Source organism: Canis lupus, chromosome 16 (genome assembly GCF_048164855.1).
Source record: "Canis lupus baileyi chromosome 16, mCanLup2.hap1, whole genome shotgun sequence".
Lineage (NCBI taxonomy): Eukaryota > Metazoa > Chordata > Mammalia > Carnivora > Canidae > Canis > Canis lupus.
The window spans coordinates 49,231,296-49,246,187 of NC_132853.1; the positions used below are offsets into that span (position 1 = coordinate 49,231,296).

General features: G+C 39.4%; 1 protein-coding gene across 14 annotated transcripts in view; it reads right to left on the bottom strand.

The window, feature by feature from the left end:
• The window catches only part of TANC2 (tetratricopeptide repeat, ankyrin repeat and coiled-coil containing 2), a 369,328-nt gene that overhangs the window by 23,804 nt on the left and 330,632 nt on the right, over window positions 1–14,892 (bottom strand). For all 14 annotated transcript variants that reach the window (XM_072781222.1, XM_072781217.1, XM_072781218.1 and 11 more), the window contains 4 exons: window positions 12,863–12,985; window positions 11,900–12,136; window positions 7,095–7,280; window positions 4,902–4,995 (listed from right to left, as the gene is read on the bottom strand). In XM_072781222.1, the coding sequence (XP_072637323.1) occupies window positions 4,902–4,995; window positions 7,095–7,280; window positions 11,900–12,136; window positions 12,863–12,985 (640 nt within the window). The remainder of the gene's footprint in view (window positions 1–4,901; window positions 4,996–7,094; window positions 7,281–11,899; window positions 12,137–12,862; window positions 12,986–14,892) is intronic.

Below are 14,892 nucleotides of genomic sequence, written 5' to 3' on the forward strand. Positions count from 1 at the left end.
ACCTGTAATTTCAACTAAGATAAACTTTTAAGTAACCTTTTCTTTCCTCAAGGATAAGAAGGGCTTATGAAAAAAATGTGACAGTTTTAGAAGATATATTTACTCAAACTAGATGTATGTGTCTTGCCTTATGTGTATTTTCAATTTTGGAGCTCTTAACACTGGCATTTCTGTCCTATTCCTAACAGGAGGGCAGAGGTTTATCCGAGGTGAGGGTCATTTCCAAGCCTTCAATGAGTAAGTATAGGTATTGATGGTTATGATTATTAAGTTGACAAAGAAGTTTTGTGTCTTGTTCCTTACATCAAAGTGATCTTCTCTCTTTGCCAACTTCATACTTCTAACAGTTTAGGAAAAAAACCACTTTAATTCTTGGGTCAGAACACGAGAGTAGCTTCAGACATTGGTTAGAACTCATCATGTTGTACACCTTACATTTATGCATTATATGTAAATTAGATCCTAGGAAAGCTAGGGAAAAAAAGAACTTGACTGGGGTAGACACTCATTAGAAACCACAAGAATCATATTGTTGGTATATAAAACAAATAATTAGAAAAAATTCTAACTCTTACTCTCTGATTCCATTTAAAGTAGCTACGAGGTGATAGGGTTGCAGCAAACCTCCCTTTTAATGCCCTGTGTATGGTGGAGGGAGGGCAAATACATTCTTTTCACAAAATAATTTGCAGCTTGTTGGAGAAAATACAAACAGTATTTCAGAATCAAGCCTTTCATACCAATGATGCCAGTTCACACAACACTGCTGAAAATTTACAACCAGTGCCCATCTTGAAAGCTAAAACTTATATTGTTCACTCTAATCTGGAGTTATACTGCTCTGGCTGGCCCATTTCAGCTCATTGGATAACACATTAATCTAAGAGGGAATGTTCCATTTGGCTTTTTTCTTTGTTGTATCATTTTTGTTGCTTAGGTTATGATGTAATTTGGTAGGAATCTCCAGCTGATGGCTGGACATGGTCATTAAAACAGCTGGCCAATTTCATCTCAGAACAACACAACTACATAAAATGGGATCTGTACTTTTCAAAATCCAAGAGCAAAAAACTGCTTTGGCTGGATTTTATGTAAGTCTTATCAAAAACTGTTACAACTTTTTGAAAGAAAGAAGATTAAGGTAAAGTCAGTTCCATAAAGCAACAAACTGATTCTTAGAGCAAACACAGCAGTTTGGAGCCAAATCTCTTCCTAAGAGACCAGTTACAGAATTTGTTCCCTAGCTTGTCAGCAGCTGATGAGATTATCTGACATAAATGGTCCTTCTTCAAAGTGGAACATCTAAGGAGTCTGAATAGGCAGACAGGATGTAGCTCAGAGATGGGGAAACAGCCAGTCTGCTTGGATGGGATGGTAACACTCAACAGAATGTGGCAAAGCTAGTGGTTCTTGTGTGTATCTATTTTCAATTGTGAAAGAGTATAGCACAGACTAGGTCATGCAAGACAATGAGAGAGAGGTGGTTGGGGAGACATAAACTGATCACTGCTATCCAAAACACTAACTAAACATTTATTGAACTATTTATCAGACACTGTCTCTGCTCTCAAGGAACACAAGGTTGAGTCAGGATGATAGACAAATAAAAAATACATTACTATCCAGTGTATAAGTGGGATGGAGATAATAGGAAGAAGCGTCTGAGAAGGTCTTCAGAAAGAGATGTTCATCTGAGCTAGATACATGTTCATCTGAGAAATAGAAGTCTCAAAGGCATGCAAGGACAAGGGGAGGCAGGCCGGGCACAGGGAGAACACTTACAAGGCACTGAGGTGGGAGACAGTATGTTTGTTGTTACTGGAGTTACTAGAGAAGTGGGGCAAAAGATAAGCCTAGAGATCACAACTGGTCTTCTTAGATTATACTAAATAACTTCATTAATGATACAGGTCATTAAAGGGTGGTAAGCAGGAAAGTGATACCAACAGATTGTGGCTCACTAAGTTCACTCTGGTGGAAGTCACAAGGGAGATGAATCATGAAAGGGTGACAAGATCAGCGAGGAGGCAGTTGCAATAACGTAGGCAAAAAATGATAAGGGCATGAGTTATGGGTATCTTGTTTATTTTGTGAACTCTTGCTTCTTTTGGGTCATAGGATGGTTCAGGCCCTCTAGAGTTGCTAGAAGCTTTTAATGCTGGTCCTGGTTTAAGCTTGTTAGACAAGGGAAAGAGGGCATGGTGAACAATCTTATCACCTTAATTGTTTTTCTTCTGTACTGTTCCATGAGAAGTCTGTAAAAACCCTGTGGGATGGGAGGGGGCCAGCCAGATGGTGGAGGCTGGATGTAGGCAGATGCTATCAGGAAGGATAAAGAGGCTGAAAAAGAAGGCAACCAGTATATTCTAGTGACCTGCTTTTAGAAAATCTGCTCTGTAAAAACTCAATTATTATTTCACTATATGCTAAATAAATTTCATTGATTCTAAGATGTACTTTTTTCCCTTCACATTTTAACATCTCTAAAACTGGGATGCATCTTGTGATTGCTGTGATAATAAAGAACTGTGTCAGTTTAATAGGCCGAGGCTTTCTTTTTTTGTAGTGGCACATAAAAAATAATGGCTATATAGTTTCCTATAGTTAATGGTGTTTTAGATTTGATACAGTAAATGATACAGATTGTTGGGGACATCACAACCATTGGATTTTATTGTTTAGACCAGGGCTGTAGGTATAAGACCCAACCAATGGCTAGAGGTCACACACCTTCATTCTCTAATAAGGGGGACATGTGTAAGATTCTACCATTGGAGAAAACATCACAATTCAATGGGTTATTATACGTTTTAAATCATATGTGCTATAAGGTAGAAAGGAACATGTATATCTAGTAAATCCATCACTATAGATAGAAAAGCAACTCATAGTCTGTTCTATATCAGTAGGGAGGTTTAGGGACATTCTTACATAGCACAGACATTATTTCCTAGAAATTTTCCTGAAGCCAAATAACTGTTTATAGATGTATAAACTGTATTACAGACGCATTTCATTCTAGTGCTATTCAAATAGCATTTTATGTTTATAATGCTGTAATTATTTCATATAAATATCAAGTTAAACACAATACAATTCTGATTACAAGCCAACTGACATGAAGCTCTGATTTTCTTTTACAATCTTAAGATATGGTACATATTTATATAAATTAATGTAACAAACTTCATTGCGCATGTGAAAGTCCCGAGGCCACAGTTTTCTTTTTTTTTAGAGGGAGGGTGGGAGGGAAAGAGAGAGAGGTATAAGAAGAGAGGGAGAGAGAGAATCCCAAGTAGGCTCCATACACAGTGCAGAGCCTAACACAGGGCTTGATCTCACAACCCTGAGATCATGACCTGAGCCAAAATCAAGAGTCAGATGCCTAACCGACTAAGCCACCCAAGTGCCCCCATAAAATTTTATTCTGATAAGAAATTCATATCAATAAAAATAAGTCTTCCATTTAGGTCACTCCCTTCTTAAATGTTTTTAAGAAATTCTTTCAAGTACAGTACTAGAATGTGTATGATATTCATCACTATGATTGCTAGCCTTATAATTCCTCTACATTGTCATCAGGCCATAGTGCTTTTCATCCTCCTGGGTTCCATGTGCATGGCCCAGCAATAGTGTGCTGGGACAGGCTGTGCTGATGGGAGCAGTAAAGCAACATGTCCCTCCCACAGTTCTTATTCAGAAGACATGAACTCCAGAGCTGCCGGCATCCTGGTTAGTTCCTTCCCCTCAGTCTGTCCTCTGGCTTCCCACAGGGTAGAGTCCCAGAGACAGCAGCTGTTTCCAGCTGCACATTTTCCTTTAATCTGTCTTGGGCTCGTAAGCTGCAGCTGCCTGGCATCTGTTCCCTTTAGTCTTACAGAGGGAGGGATTGTTTGAGAAGTAAATTCCTGAGCTTTGGACCATTCTACATGATGTTAAAGAAGCCATGAAACCTACCTATGATATTTGCCATGAATGGAAACATCACAATTTGATAGATCATTATAAATTTTAAATGAATTCAAGTGCCTCCGTTATTTTTAATAACACTCTGACTAACCAAAACACATACCCTCCTTGTTTAAAAAAATATTCCCCCTAACTTGGCCATCTCAATATTGGTCTACTTTTCCTGGCTAATATGACACATATCTGTGGTGACTCTAAAGCTTTCATTGCCCTGATTTCATAAAAACATAGAAAAGGTTATTAATGTTTCTCCAGATGTTCTAGTTTAGACTTGGAGGAAAGACAGCAATCATTTCCTGCAAAGGCCACAAAGCAAGAAGCTTCTGTTTCTGTAGTAAGTACCAAGCAATATAGAAATCTCTTGGCTACAGATGAAAACGGATGCATGGGGCTGTGCCTTTAGGGTGGTACCTTCATTTTGCATCCAGATAGTAACTTTACTTATATCAGTTTAACCACGTCAGATACCACTCTGCCATGATAACTAACTTGGTTAAGTCAGAGGTGTGGATAAAAACTTAACCTCCTGGTTTACACTGCAGGTGGAGTTATTTTGATGGGAGAAATATTTATACTTAACAGCTACAAGGATCATATAAAAGAAGAGAGAGGCCACAACCATTTTTTGCTCTGGTTTGGCATGCTGTAAGGAAACTTTCAGTCTTTTAAAAATATTTGGAAACAAGAGCAGGGTAAGATTTTGGTTGAAAGAAGACTCTGGTGCTAATGATTTGGAGAATCCAAAGGGAGAGAGGATTGGAAGAAGGATAGCGCTTGACTTTTTACTTTGGCTGAATCAATCTCCAGTAAAAAGCCATTAGATGGAGACTGCTAAAGGTATGTCAGAGGAAAAATCAGGGTGTGTGATGCAAAGTATCTCCATATGAACACACAACATTAATGAGAAAAGAGAGTAATGTTTACTGAAGTACCTGTCTCTCCCCAGAGACTGTCAAAACTGTTGATCTGTGCTCGCTCTACTTCTTCTTCATCTTTTTCTGGAAGATCAAGTAGGTAGGAGACAATCTGAAACAAGAAATTGTGTCAGTTCAAACTTCAGGTGGAAAACTATGCTACCAACTCTAGCCTGTGCGGTTTGAAAGATACCTGGATGACCCAAGTATGATGAAAACTCTTGCACAGAAACCAGAACTGACTATCCCAACAAAGAAATGAAAGCTGCCATGATAAGCATTTGTTTTATTAGCTACAGTTTATACGTTTCTCTTGAACATGACTCACTTATATAGCCTGTTATTTTTAAAAAATTATTTATTCCTCACATTTAAGTTAAAGAAGCAACCCTCATTCTCCCAATAAGAATACCAATAAATAAAGAGGAAAAAACCCAATCAATAAATAAAAACCAGAAAACAAATATGGAGAAAACAGAGGGCCTGTATTTCATCAGAGTCAGGCAATGATCTTTTTTCTGCTTGCAAGTACAAGGACTGCTTTGGGGATAATAAAGGCAGAACGAGGGGCACCTGGGTGGTTCAGTGGTTGAGTGTCTGCCTTTGGCTCAGGGCATGATCCCAGGCTTCTGGGATCGAGTCCTGCATTAGGTTCCCTGTGGGGAACCTGCTTCTCCCTCTGCCTGTGTCTCTGCCTCTCTCTCTGTGTGTCTCTCATGAATAAATTAAAAAAAAAAAAAAAAAAGGCAGAACGACTACTAGCATTAAAGTGCCTGTAGAGAGAATTTAAAACCTAGAGATATTAGAAATCCCAGTTTTACTTAATATTCCCTTGGTGACATATCAGGTCAGTTGGCAGGGTAGCTGTGTCATAGAAGTATCCCATGTAGTGGTGAGCCAACGTGTACTGACCCATGAAAGTTGAGCACTACGTTTTCAGGAATTTTGTAAGTCAGTTATTAAACGAAGCTGTTTATTAAAAATTAAATAACAAATAAATTATATTTTAAAAAAGGTTAAAAAATATAAACTCTTGTGATTTCTTAATTATTTAACTACACTTTACATTATCCATGCCCTTGAGGTTATTTATATGTATTGTGTCTGTATGGTGGAAATATCACATCATGGTGTGTGCTACTATGCGTCTCTTCTCAACTCTGTGTTTAGCAATGCCACAATGGCAGCTCTATATCAGTTCTGGGGGTAGCTGGGAAATTGGCAAACATTACAAATCAAGATTTGATTTAGTGCTAAAGTCTCAAAGAGGTTCCAGTTTAATGAGTATGATTTGTATGAGGGTGAGAAGTAGTTTAACACAGATCACATATCAAATATAATGACAATAAAGTTATTGTGAAAAAAGCAAAAAAGATCATCTATAAATGATCTATGAGTTGCAACCATAGGTTGGCTGCCAATATAAATGTCACAAAAATCAAGCATTCCATTAAGAGTACTGCATATTTCATCATTTATAAACTGTGTGCTACATATTCTTCATATCATTAAAATTTGTACTAATTTTAAGTATGAATGCACACACACACACACTTCTGCTCTATTACACAATTGTCTTGGAACTGGATGTTCAATATTTCTTAGCATTTATTAATTCCATACATTTGCCACTATATTATTACTATCATTAGTAAAAATATCATTTGTATAGTGTTTAACAGTTCACTAAGACCCTTTCACACCAGCTGTGTAAAAAAGAATTTATTAGAGTCATTTATTTTACTGATGGGAAATGAAGATTCTAAGATATTAGGTAAACTGTCCAAGGTCCAGAGCAAATGATGTAGCAAACTGGGACTCAAACCTGGTCCTTCTGAAATTTCAAATGTTGTGTTCTTCCCATTCTACACTGCCTACCCATGTGAGTACAGGTCAATAAATAATCCCTAGGAGTCCAGTGTCACTGTCTGTTAAGCAAGATGGGGAGGAATTGGATTAGATGATTTCCAAACTTCTTTCCCACTCTGACATGCTATGTTCATAATTCTAGATATGCTGGTATTTGAGAATTCAAGTGCTTCATGGAGTTCAGTCTCTTATTCCCCAAAACAGTGACCAAAAAGCTAATTCACATTAATTAGTAAGATAATTTTATAATAATGCAACCATTTTCCTCCTGTTTCCTAGGTCTTTCAATACATAGCCTGAAAAAAACCTAAAAACCCTAAACCTTATCACCTGCTTTCTTACCTCCGTATAACCCATGCTGGCTGCAGCAATGAGGGCTTGCTGGATAGCATGGCTCTTCTTAAATACTCCTTGCTGCTGGCCAGCCATTGTCCAGTCACATTGAATCAAAAATTTGACAACCTCCAGATGACCTCGGAGAGCAGCATGGACCAAAGCACACTGACCATTCTTGTCCAAATGATCCACCTAAGGGGAAGGACAGAGAAATGTATGTGAACAAAGATTTGTAGCCACACTCCTAATCCAGTCACATTGGTCCACTGTACATGACTAGACTACCAAGAGTCATCCCTTCCCATACCGTGAACCAATATCTGGGCAAATCTAGAAAGTTCTCTCCTACTCAGGCTAGATCATTGCTGAGCTAGAACTCTGGCAGATGTCCCTCAGGGGAGAACCTCTTTTCATAAGGTCAGCCTTTGTTTCCATAGAGAAAGGAACTAAAAAAACAAAATTCCCGGCTCCAGCTTTGTTTTCCTGAGGTACATTCTCTTTTGTCCTCAAATAGTTCTTTTCAGACCAAGCTTTCAAAGACTTGTAGCTCTGCTGGCACAAAAAACTGTCTTTGAAATCATAAAAGGAAAGAAAAACATTTTGAAGCTCAAATTTTTTGGTCTCCAAAGCAGCAAAATACTTCACATCATGAATCATACTTTTGACCACCAAACTTTGGTAGAGGCTGCTTTTTTTCTTCCAATGGGAGAGCAGAATCTCCAAGTTCTGGTCAAAATGGCTAGAGGTACTTGGAGCTTAATGCTGGACTATGTTCCAATAGCAGCTTTTATGGTTGCAGTGCTGGTTGCAAATTTAGGTTGAAAGGAGCCTGGTTAAGATCGATCTACCAGAAGGCAGCCAAAAGCTTCAACAGAAGAGTAGCTTTTTCTGGCAGGTGGGCTGAACACTTGACACCTAAGTTCTGCATCTGGTTCTCCTCAGCTTTAGTTCCACCCAGCAATCTACTTAACAAATGTTTACTGAATGCCTACTTTGTGCAAGGTACCACATAGGATGAAAAGCGAGTAAGGCAGTAAAACGTAGATTATTCTGTACTCAAGGACTTTCAAACAAGGTAGGGGAGATGCGACCAACAGGACAAAAACCTGTCCAACAAAGGATAACGAATGATGTAAGGAAAGTACAGGTGCAATAAAACTGGAGAGAATTCCTACCTGGAATCAGTAACCGATTCTGAAGGAAAGGTGCTGTAGTCTAAACATTTTTGTCCCCTTGAAAGCATATGTTGGAATTTCCACTCCTAATGTAATGATATTAAATGGAAAGGGGACCTTTGAGGAAGTGATAAGTGTCCTACTAGAGAGGCCCCGGAGAGCTTGCTTTCTCCCTTCCACCATGGGAGGACATAACAAGAAGGTATGGCCTATAAGCCAGGAAGCTCTCAACAGATGCTCCATCTGGCACTGTGATCTTGAGACTTAGTCTCAGAACTGTGAGATATAAATGCTGCCGATTATTTATTCAGTCTATGGTACTTTGTTACAGCAGCCCAAACAGACTAAGAAAAGGCCCAACTCAACTGGCTGAGATAGGAAATTATTAACTCTAGTTTTTGAAAGTGTGAGGTACATGGAGGGGGAGCTTAAACTACAAAGTTGAGAGGGTCTTTTGGGACCAGAGCATGGATATTTCTGAATGCTAGGCTAAATGGTCTGAATTTTAGTCAGAGGTAATGGAGAGTCATTGAGAATTTTCATGCTCATACTAAATTTTCAAAAACTAAGGGGATAAATAAAAAGGTGCTTTGGCTTCTTAGAGAAATGATTAATTCCTGGGCTGAGGCATTAATAGTAAACGATGAATGTGGAACATCTTGTGGTGCCAGAAAGTATAGAAATGCTGATAAAATAATTTAGTGGAAGTTGAAAGGACACAAGAGCCAACTTGAAGGAGCTCCCAAAGGCCAAATCTTAGGCAATTTGAGCAACAAAATAAATAATAATGGCAATGAGTTACAGGTCATAGTATAAAATAAATATAGAGATCCATAGTGCTATAAACAGATAATTAAACAAATACATCTATTGGGGAGAAGGGATAGCTCATCCCTGCATTAAAATTCTGACTAATAAATGTTGAAGGACTGAAGGAAATAGAAAATCGCAAAAAACACCACAGCAATCATTATTGCAGAAAGAATCTCTGATGGATACTAAAATCAGTGGACAAAAGCATGAGAGACAAGATTTTTGTCCAGTCTCAAAGCATTTCCCTCAAAGATACTTCTTAGTTACAAAGGGAAAAAGAGGAACTTCAGGTCTGAGAAACCTAGAGGACACAATCTTACCCAAGCAATAGAGGTCAGCACCCCCTGTTAGCACACAGCAACATTACATACCTTCCTAAGTGCTGCAATTGTAAGGGCACAGCAACACTTCTATGATATTCTTGCTGACAAGATATAAACTCAACCTAACAATGAGAAAATATCAAACTAAAACTGAAGAACATTCTACACCTAACTGGCTAGCATTCTTCAGTATTTTGGTGCTGACACCATGGGAGAGAGTCTGAGGATGGAGACCAGAGGACAAAATCTCAGTGAACACTGACATTAGGAGAAGGAAAAGAGAAGAGCAACCAGACAGGCAGGAAAAAAATTCTGGGAAGTGTTGTGTCAATACCGCCAACATTATTAGAGGGGTGAGAAATGAGAAAAAGTTACTTTATTTGGTGATCAGCAGTTGTTTGTGACTACTTTTGAGATCAGAGTGTCAGTTAAACGCCAAGAGGCTAGGTGTTTTCTTTCTTTTTTTTTTTTTAAAGATTTTATTTTTAAGTAATCTCTACACTGAGCATGGGGCTTGAACTTATCACCCTAAGATCAAGAGTCACATGCTCTACCGACTAAGCCAGCCAGGTGCCCCCTGCCCTTATTTTTCTTAAAGAATACTATTTATTAGGCTCTGCAAGAGATGAAAAGAGACTTTATCTCTCTTTTTGAAAAGTTTATTTATTTGAGAGAGAGCACATACGTGCATGCATGTTCGCACGTGTGAGCAGGGGGAGGAGTAAAGGGAGAGGGAGAAGGAAGCAGAGTGAGCACAACACAGGGCTCAATCTCATGACCCTGAGATCACAACCTGAGCCAAAATCAAGAGTCGGAGCTTAAATGACTGAGCCACCCAGGTGTCCCAAGACTTTACCTCTTTTTAAAAAGGTTTCCTCACTTTTAATTCTCATGGTGACCCCATTAATCCCTTTTATGGATGAAAACAGTGAGACTGAGAGGTTAAATGACTTGTCCAAGCCTCAGAGAAAGGAAGTGTAAATGGAGGTTTTGATCAAGTTGTGTCTGATCCTAAAGTTTATCATTTTAACGATTGTACTCTTCTTTCTCTCATGGAAGCAGGACTAAAAGTGGCTAAGGGATAGTAAGGAAGCAGAAGTGGCAAGTAGAGATGACTCTTAGGGCAGGATGGGTGGACATGGAAGGGAAGGGATGGGATGGTGGCTTCTGGTTAGCAGGAGACAGGGAAGTTGCCTTTTTGGGTTACAGGAGACATTCATAGGTTTGTTGAGAAATTAGAAAAAGAGTGAAACAAATTGTAAGAAAAGGGCAATATACAGAGATAAAAAGATATATATGGAGGCAAGGCCTTGGGAAAGAAGGGTAAACATTTCCTTCTCTGAGGTAGAAGTGAAGTGAGTGTCGGTAGGATTAAGAGTTTTGAGACAGAGGCACGTGGAGATGACCTCAATCTTCGTAACCCAGGAGGGCACGAGGTGTGACAGGGTCTTGAGAAGACTGCAAATGATTTCCCTATCTGCTCTGGGGGAAACGGGAGATGGCTAGAATGATAACTGGGCAGGAGGAAAGACCCAACTGCAGCTGGAATATGAACTGACAGCAGTAATAAGGCCCAGTTGTTCTGGTTTTACAGATGTTCATTCAAATGAATAGGACATTACAGGTCCGTGTCACAGTGGACACCCAAGGCTCTAGGATCTCACTGAGAGTCTCATGTCCCACTTTCCAAAGGTCTCAGCAGTCCCCCATTCTTCTCTGGTAGGAACAATGGACGACACCTCAGCACGAGGTTGCACATATTATTTATATTTCACTGCAAAACCACCAAAATCCTCTGTCTGTTTTCAAGACTGAAACAAAATGCCACAAGGCTACAATTTTCCCCAGAGGCTTACAATTTTGAGACCAGTATTTTTCTCTTCACCGAAATTTTGAAATTGAGTTCTTTTATATCAGCAGCTCTTGAGATACTATAAAGCAAACACTTTCCCAGAATGGTCTTCAGAGAATTAAAGTATAGTAGCAGAAACACTGCTGAGTGCCCCTGGCTGGTCTGAGTATAAACAGGGAATCATGTTCTCTTCATACCTCTGCGATGTGGGTCTTCAAGGCTAAGGTGAGGGAGTCTGGCCTATGTTCTTACCTCCACGGCTAACTTCTCTTCTCTACACATGAAAGGCTTAGCGCCTATGGGCACGGTTCAGTTCAGACTTCCCACAGCCTCTTTGCATCTTCACTTCTTCCTCGCTCTGTGCTCAGCAGAGAATTCCTTGGTTTTTAGGTGGGGACTTTCTGTGGCTGCTGCTAAAGTGCAGTTTCCTAAATGCTTCCCAAGGGTTTTACCAGAGGTGGTATGGAATGGGCAGCGGCAAGTGGGCAAACACTGAGATGTCTGCAGAAGCAGTATTCCCCATGGCCTGATCCTACTAGGTCTGATGTGCTCAGCCCAGACTCATGAGGTAACACAGGGGAAAAGGAAGACTCTATGGCAGGGAGAAAAAGTGGGGGAAGGACAAGTAGCGGGGTGGGGAAACATTACCTTAGCACGTTTCTTGCATAGCAGCACAACGATGCTCAGGTAGCCCGCTGCTGCTGCGTAGCCCAAGGGAGTCAGGCCACTTTCAGAAGAGGCATCCACGTTGGCCCCAAACTCCAACAGCAGGGCCACCATTTCTGTGTAGCCAAGATGAGACTGGACACACAGAATTGGAGCGTTATTTAAAACCTCTGTCCGGTAATTAATGTTGGCACCTCCCAAAATCAGCAGCCGGCTGACCTAGAAATAAGTAAATAGAAATTACACTCAGGCATGTATCAGTTGCATCCTTTCAGTCCTTTAATGAAGCCACCCGGGACCCCATACAACAGCACCTAGTAGCATTCAGTAACTGCTTTATTTTATACCTTTTTTGATACCTTGCCTTCAGAAAGGGATGTAAAAAGTCTCCTTTACACGAACTGCTCAGTCATAAGAGCAAACGCCACCACACTATAGTGCTGAATGAACACAGTCTCTACTAAGTGAACTGCTGGTCAGAAAAGCTCCTACCAAAACAAAGCCTACCAAGATAGATTTACTGCCTACCTAATCCTATAAATCAGAGTTAGTTCATATAAGGCAGTAGCTCAACAGGTGTGGTCTTCAATTCACAGAATAAAATACAATAATTAAAATATATTAGATTATCAATAAAACGTTGATTGACAGTAAAGAGTCTAAGGTTAAGTCAAAGATCAGTTAAATAGCTACTTAAGGGCAGCCCCGATGGCTTAGTGGTTTAGTGCTGCCTTCAACACAGGGCATGATCCTGGGGACGTGGGATCGAGTCCCACATTGGGCTCCCCACACAGAGCCTGCTTCTCCCTCTGCCTGTGTCTCTGCCTCTCTCTCTGTCTAATAAATAAATAAATAAAATCTTAAAAAAAAAAAGCTACTTAAATGTCCTAATTTTATTTTTGCACAGCTAATTCTTTAATCTGTCTATAATTTACAAGCATTTACCTTTATATTTGGAGTGTAGAGATTCCGTAAAGATGCCAATGCCATGGAAAGACCTTCTGTGCTATAAGAGATCCAGAGACCTTGGAGGATGGAAGATGACACACCAACTTTTTTACTCAAACCCTGAAAAAGAAACAGACAATTAAATTATTAGCCCAGCTGAAGAGTACCATGAGTAGTTAGTGGCTTCTAGATTTGTGGTACTAAGAAATGAGAGTAAAGTCTTGCCCTAACTACGTCCATGCCCAGCAAAACCAATCCACCTATGGGGACAAAGACTAGTCCTGTAGGAACAGGCTGATTTAAACTGTCCCTACCTTAGTAGTCTCTGGCAACAAATCTACTTAATACCCTTCTTTTTCTGTTGTGTCTGGATGTAATTCTTTCCCCATACCTTTTCTATTAGCCTTCTTGAATCACTCTCTTAAATTCAAGCTACTAAAGTACACACTGTGACAAAGATAATGCAATGTGGTCACTGATCTCCATTTTATTTTATTCCTTGGCATTTGGGAAAATGATGTTTCCCAGTCTCTACAGTTAGTGGAGTGGGCCATGTGTCTGACTTCTGGCTAGTGAAGTATGGGCAGAAATGGTATGTTGTGTCCAGGGATGGCCCTAAAGCCCCACATTTTCTATTGCTCCTCTTGACTGCAGGATGAATGATCCAGTGGAGGATTTGGAGGTTCTAGACTATTTCAGAATCACTGCAAGGAGGGAGTCTGCCTAATGATCTGCCCTGGACTGCAATATGAAAGAGAAATGAACAAAGCCACTGAGATCTTACAGGTTTGTTACAGAAGCTAGCACTCCTCACCCTGCCTAATACACTCTAAAGTGATCACATCTGTTTATGTTAGGAAAACAACAACATAGGTTTGATCACCATCAGCAATAAATTTTCTTTAGTATGACTGGCATAGGTTCCATTGCATGTACTAATGTTTGCTCCTTTCATTGCAGCTTCTTCCAAGGTCAGAAAAAAAATTTTTTTGTATTTTTTTTTTAATTGGATTTCGATTTGTCAACATACAGCCTAACACCCAGTGCTCATCCCATCAAGTGCCCCCCTCAGTGCCCATCACCCAGTTACCCCATCTCCCTGCCCACCTCCCCCTCCACTAATCCCTTGTTTGTTTCCCAGAGTTAGGAGTCTCTCATGTTCTGTCACCCTCTCTGATATTTCCCACTCATTTTCTCTCCTCTCCCTTATAATCCCTTTCACCATTTTTTAATATTCCCCATATGAATGTAACCATATAATGTTCGTCCTTCTCCAATTGCAAAGGTCAGAAAATTTTTAAAAAATTTCTGGATAGTCAGATATTCTATCATTTTACTATTCTGTCTATATCTGGATGAAGTGAGTAAAGCAGGAAATCCCGAGGGAAGGAAGGTACTAACAATGAATGGTACCTAATAAAGTGGCTCTGGGGAGGTATTCTCTTAAAAAACGTAAGCTACTTCTGTCTGCTTTGTTCCTTGAAATGCAGGTTGTTCTTGCCTAGAATACCTACTTATGTCCAAAATAGCAATTCATGGCCAACATTGTTTTATTTATACTCCTAACCCTATTCTCCCCTTTTCCCATAACTGAATTATTTTGAAGCTATTTCAGTAAATGCCTCTAAAAAAATAAGGGGTATTTTTAAAACAAAGCCCAACATCATTATCATACCTAAAATTAACAAGGATTCTATGATATGAAATATCTAGTGTTCAAATTTCCTTGACTGTATCTAAAAGAGAAATAATTTTTTTTCTAAGTTGTGATCCATAGAAGGTCCACATACTGTAACTGGTTTTAAAACTTTAAAAATGTAAAGAAAAATGAGATATTCTTCTATTAATTTCTTAAATAAAATATTGTGCACATATTTCATACATGTACACATGGTTTTGCCTCATTTTATTTCAAGAGAGACATAGTAGTCTGTTATATTGATATATCATAATCAAAATTTACTTATAGATGAGTTAGGTTCTAGAGCTTACCTCCACTGTAGATCCTGGAAAACCAGGAACTTAGC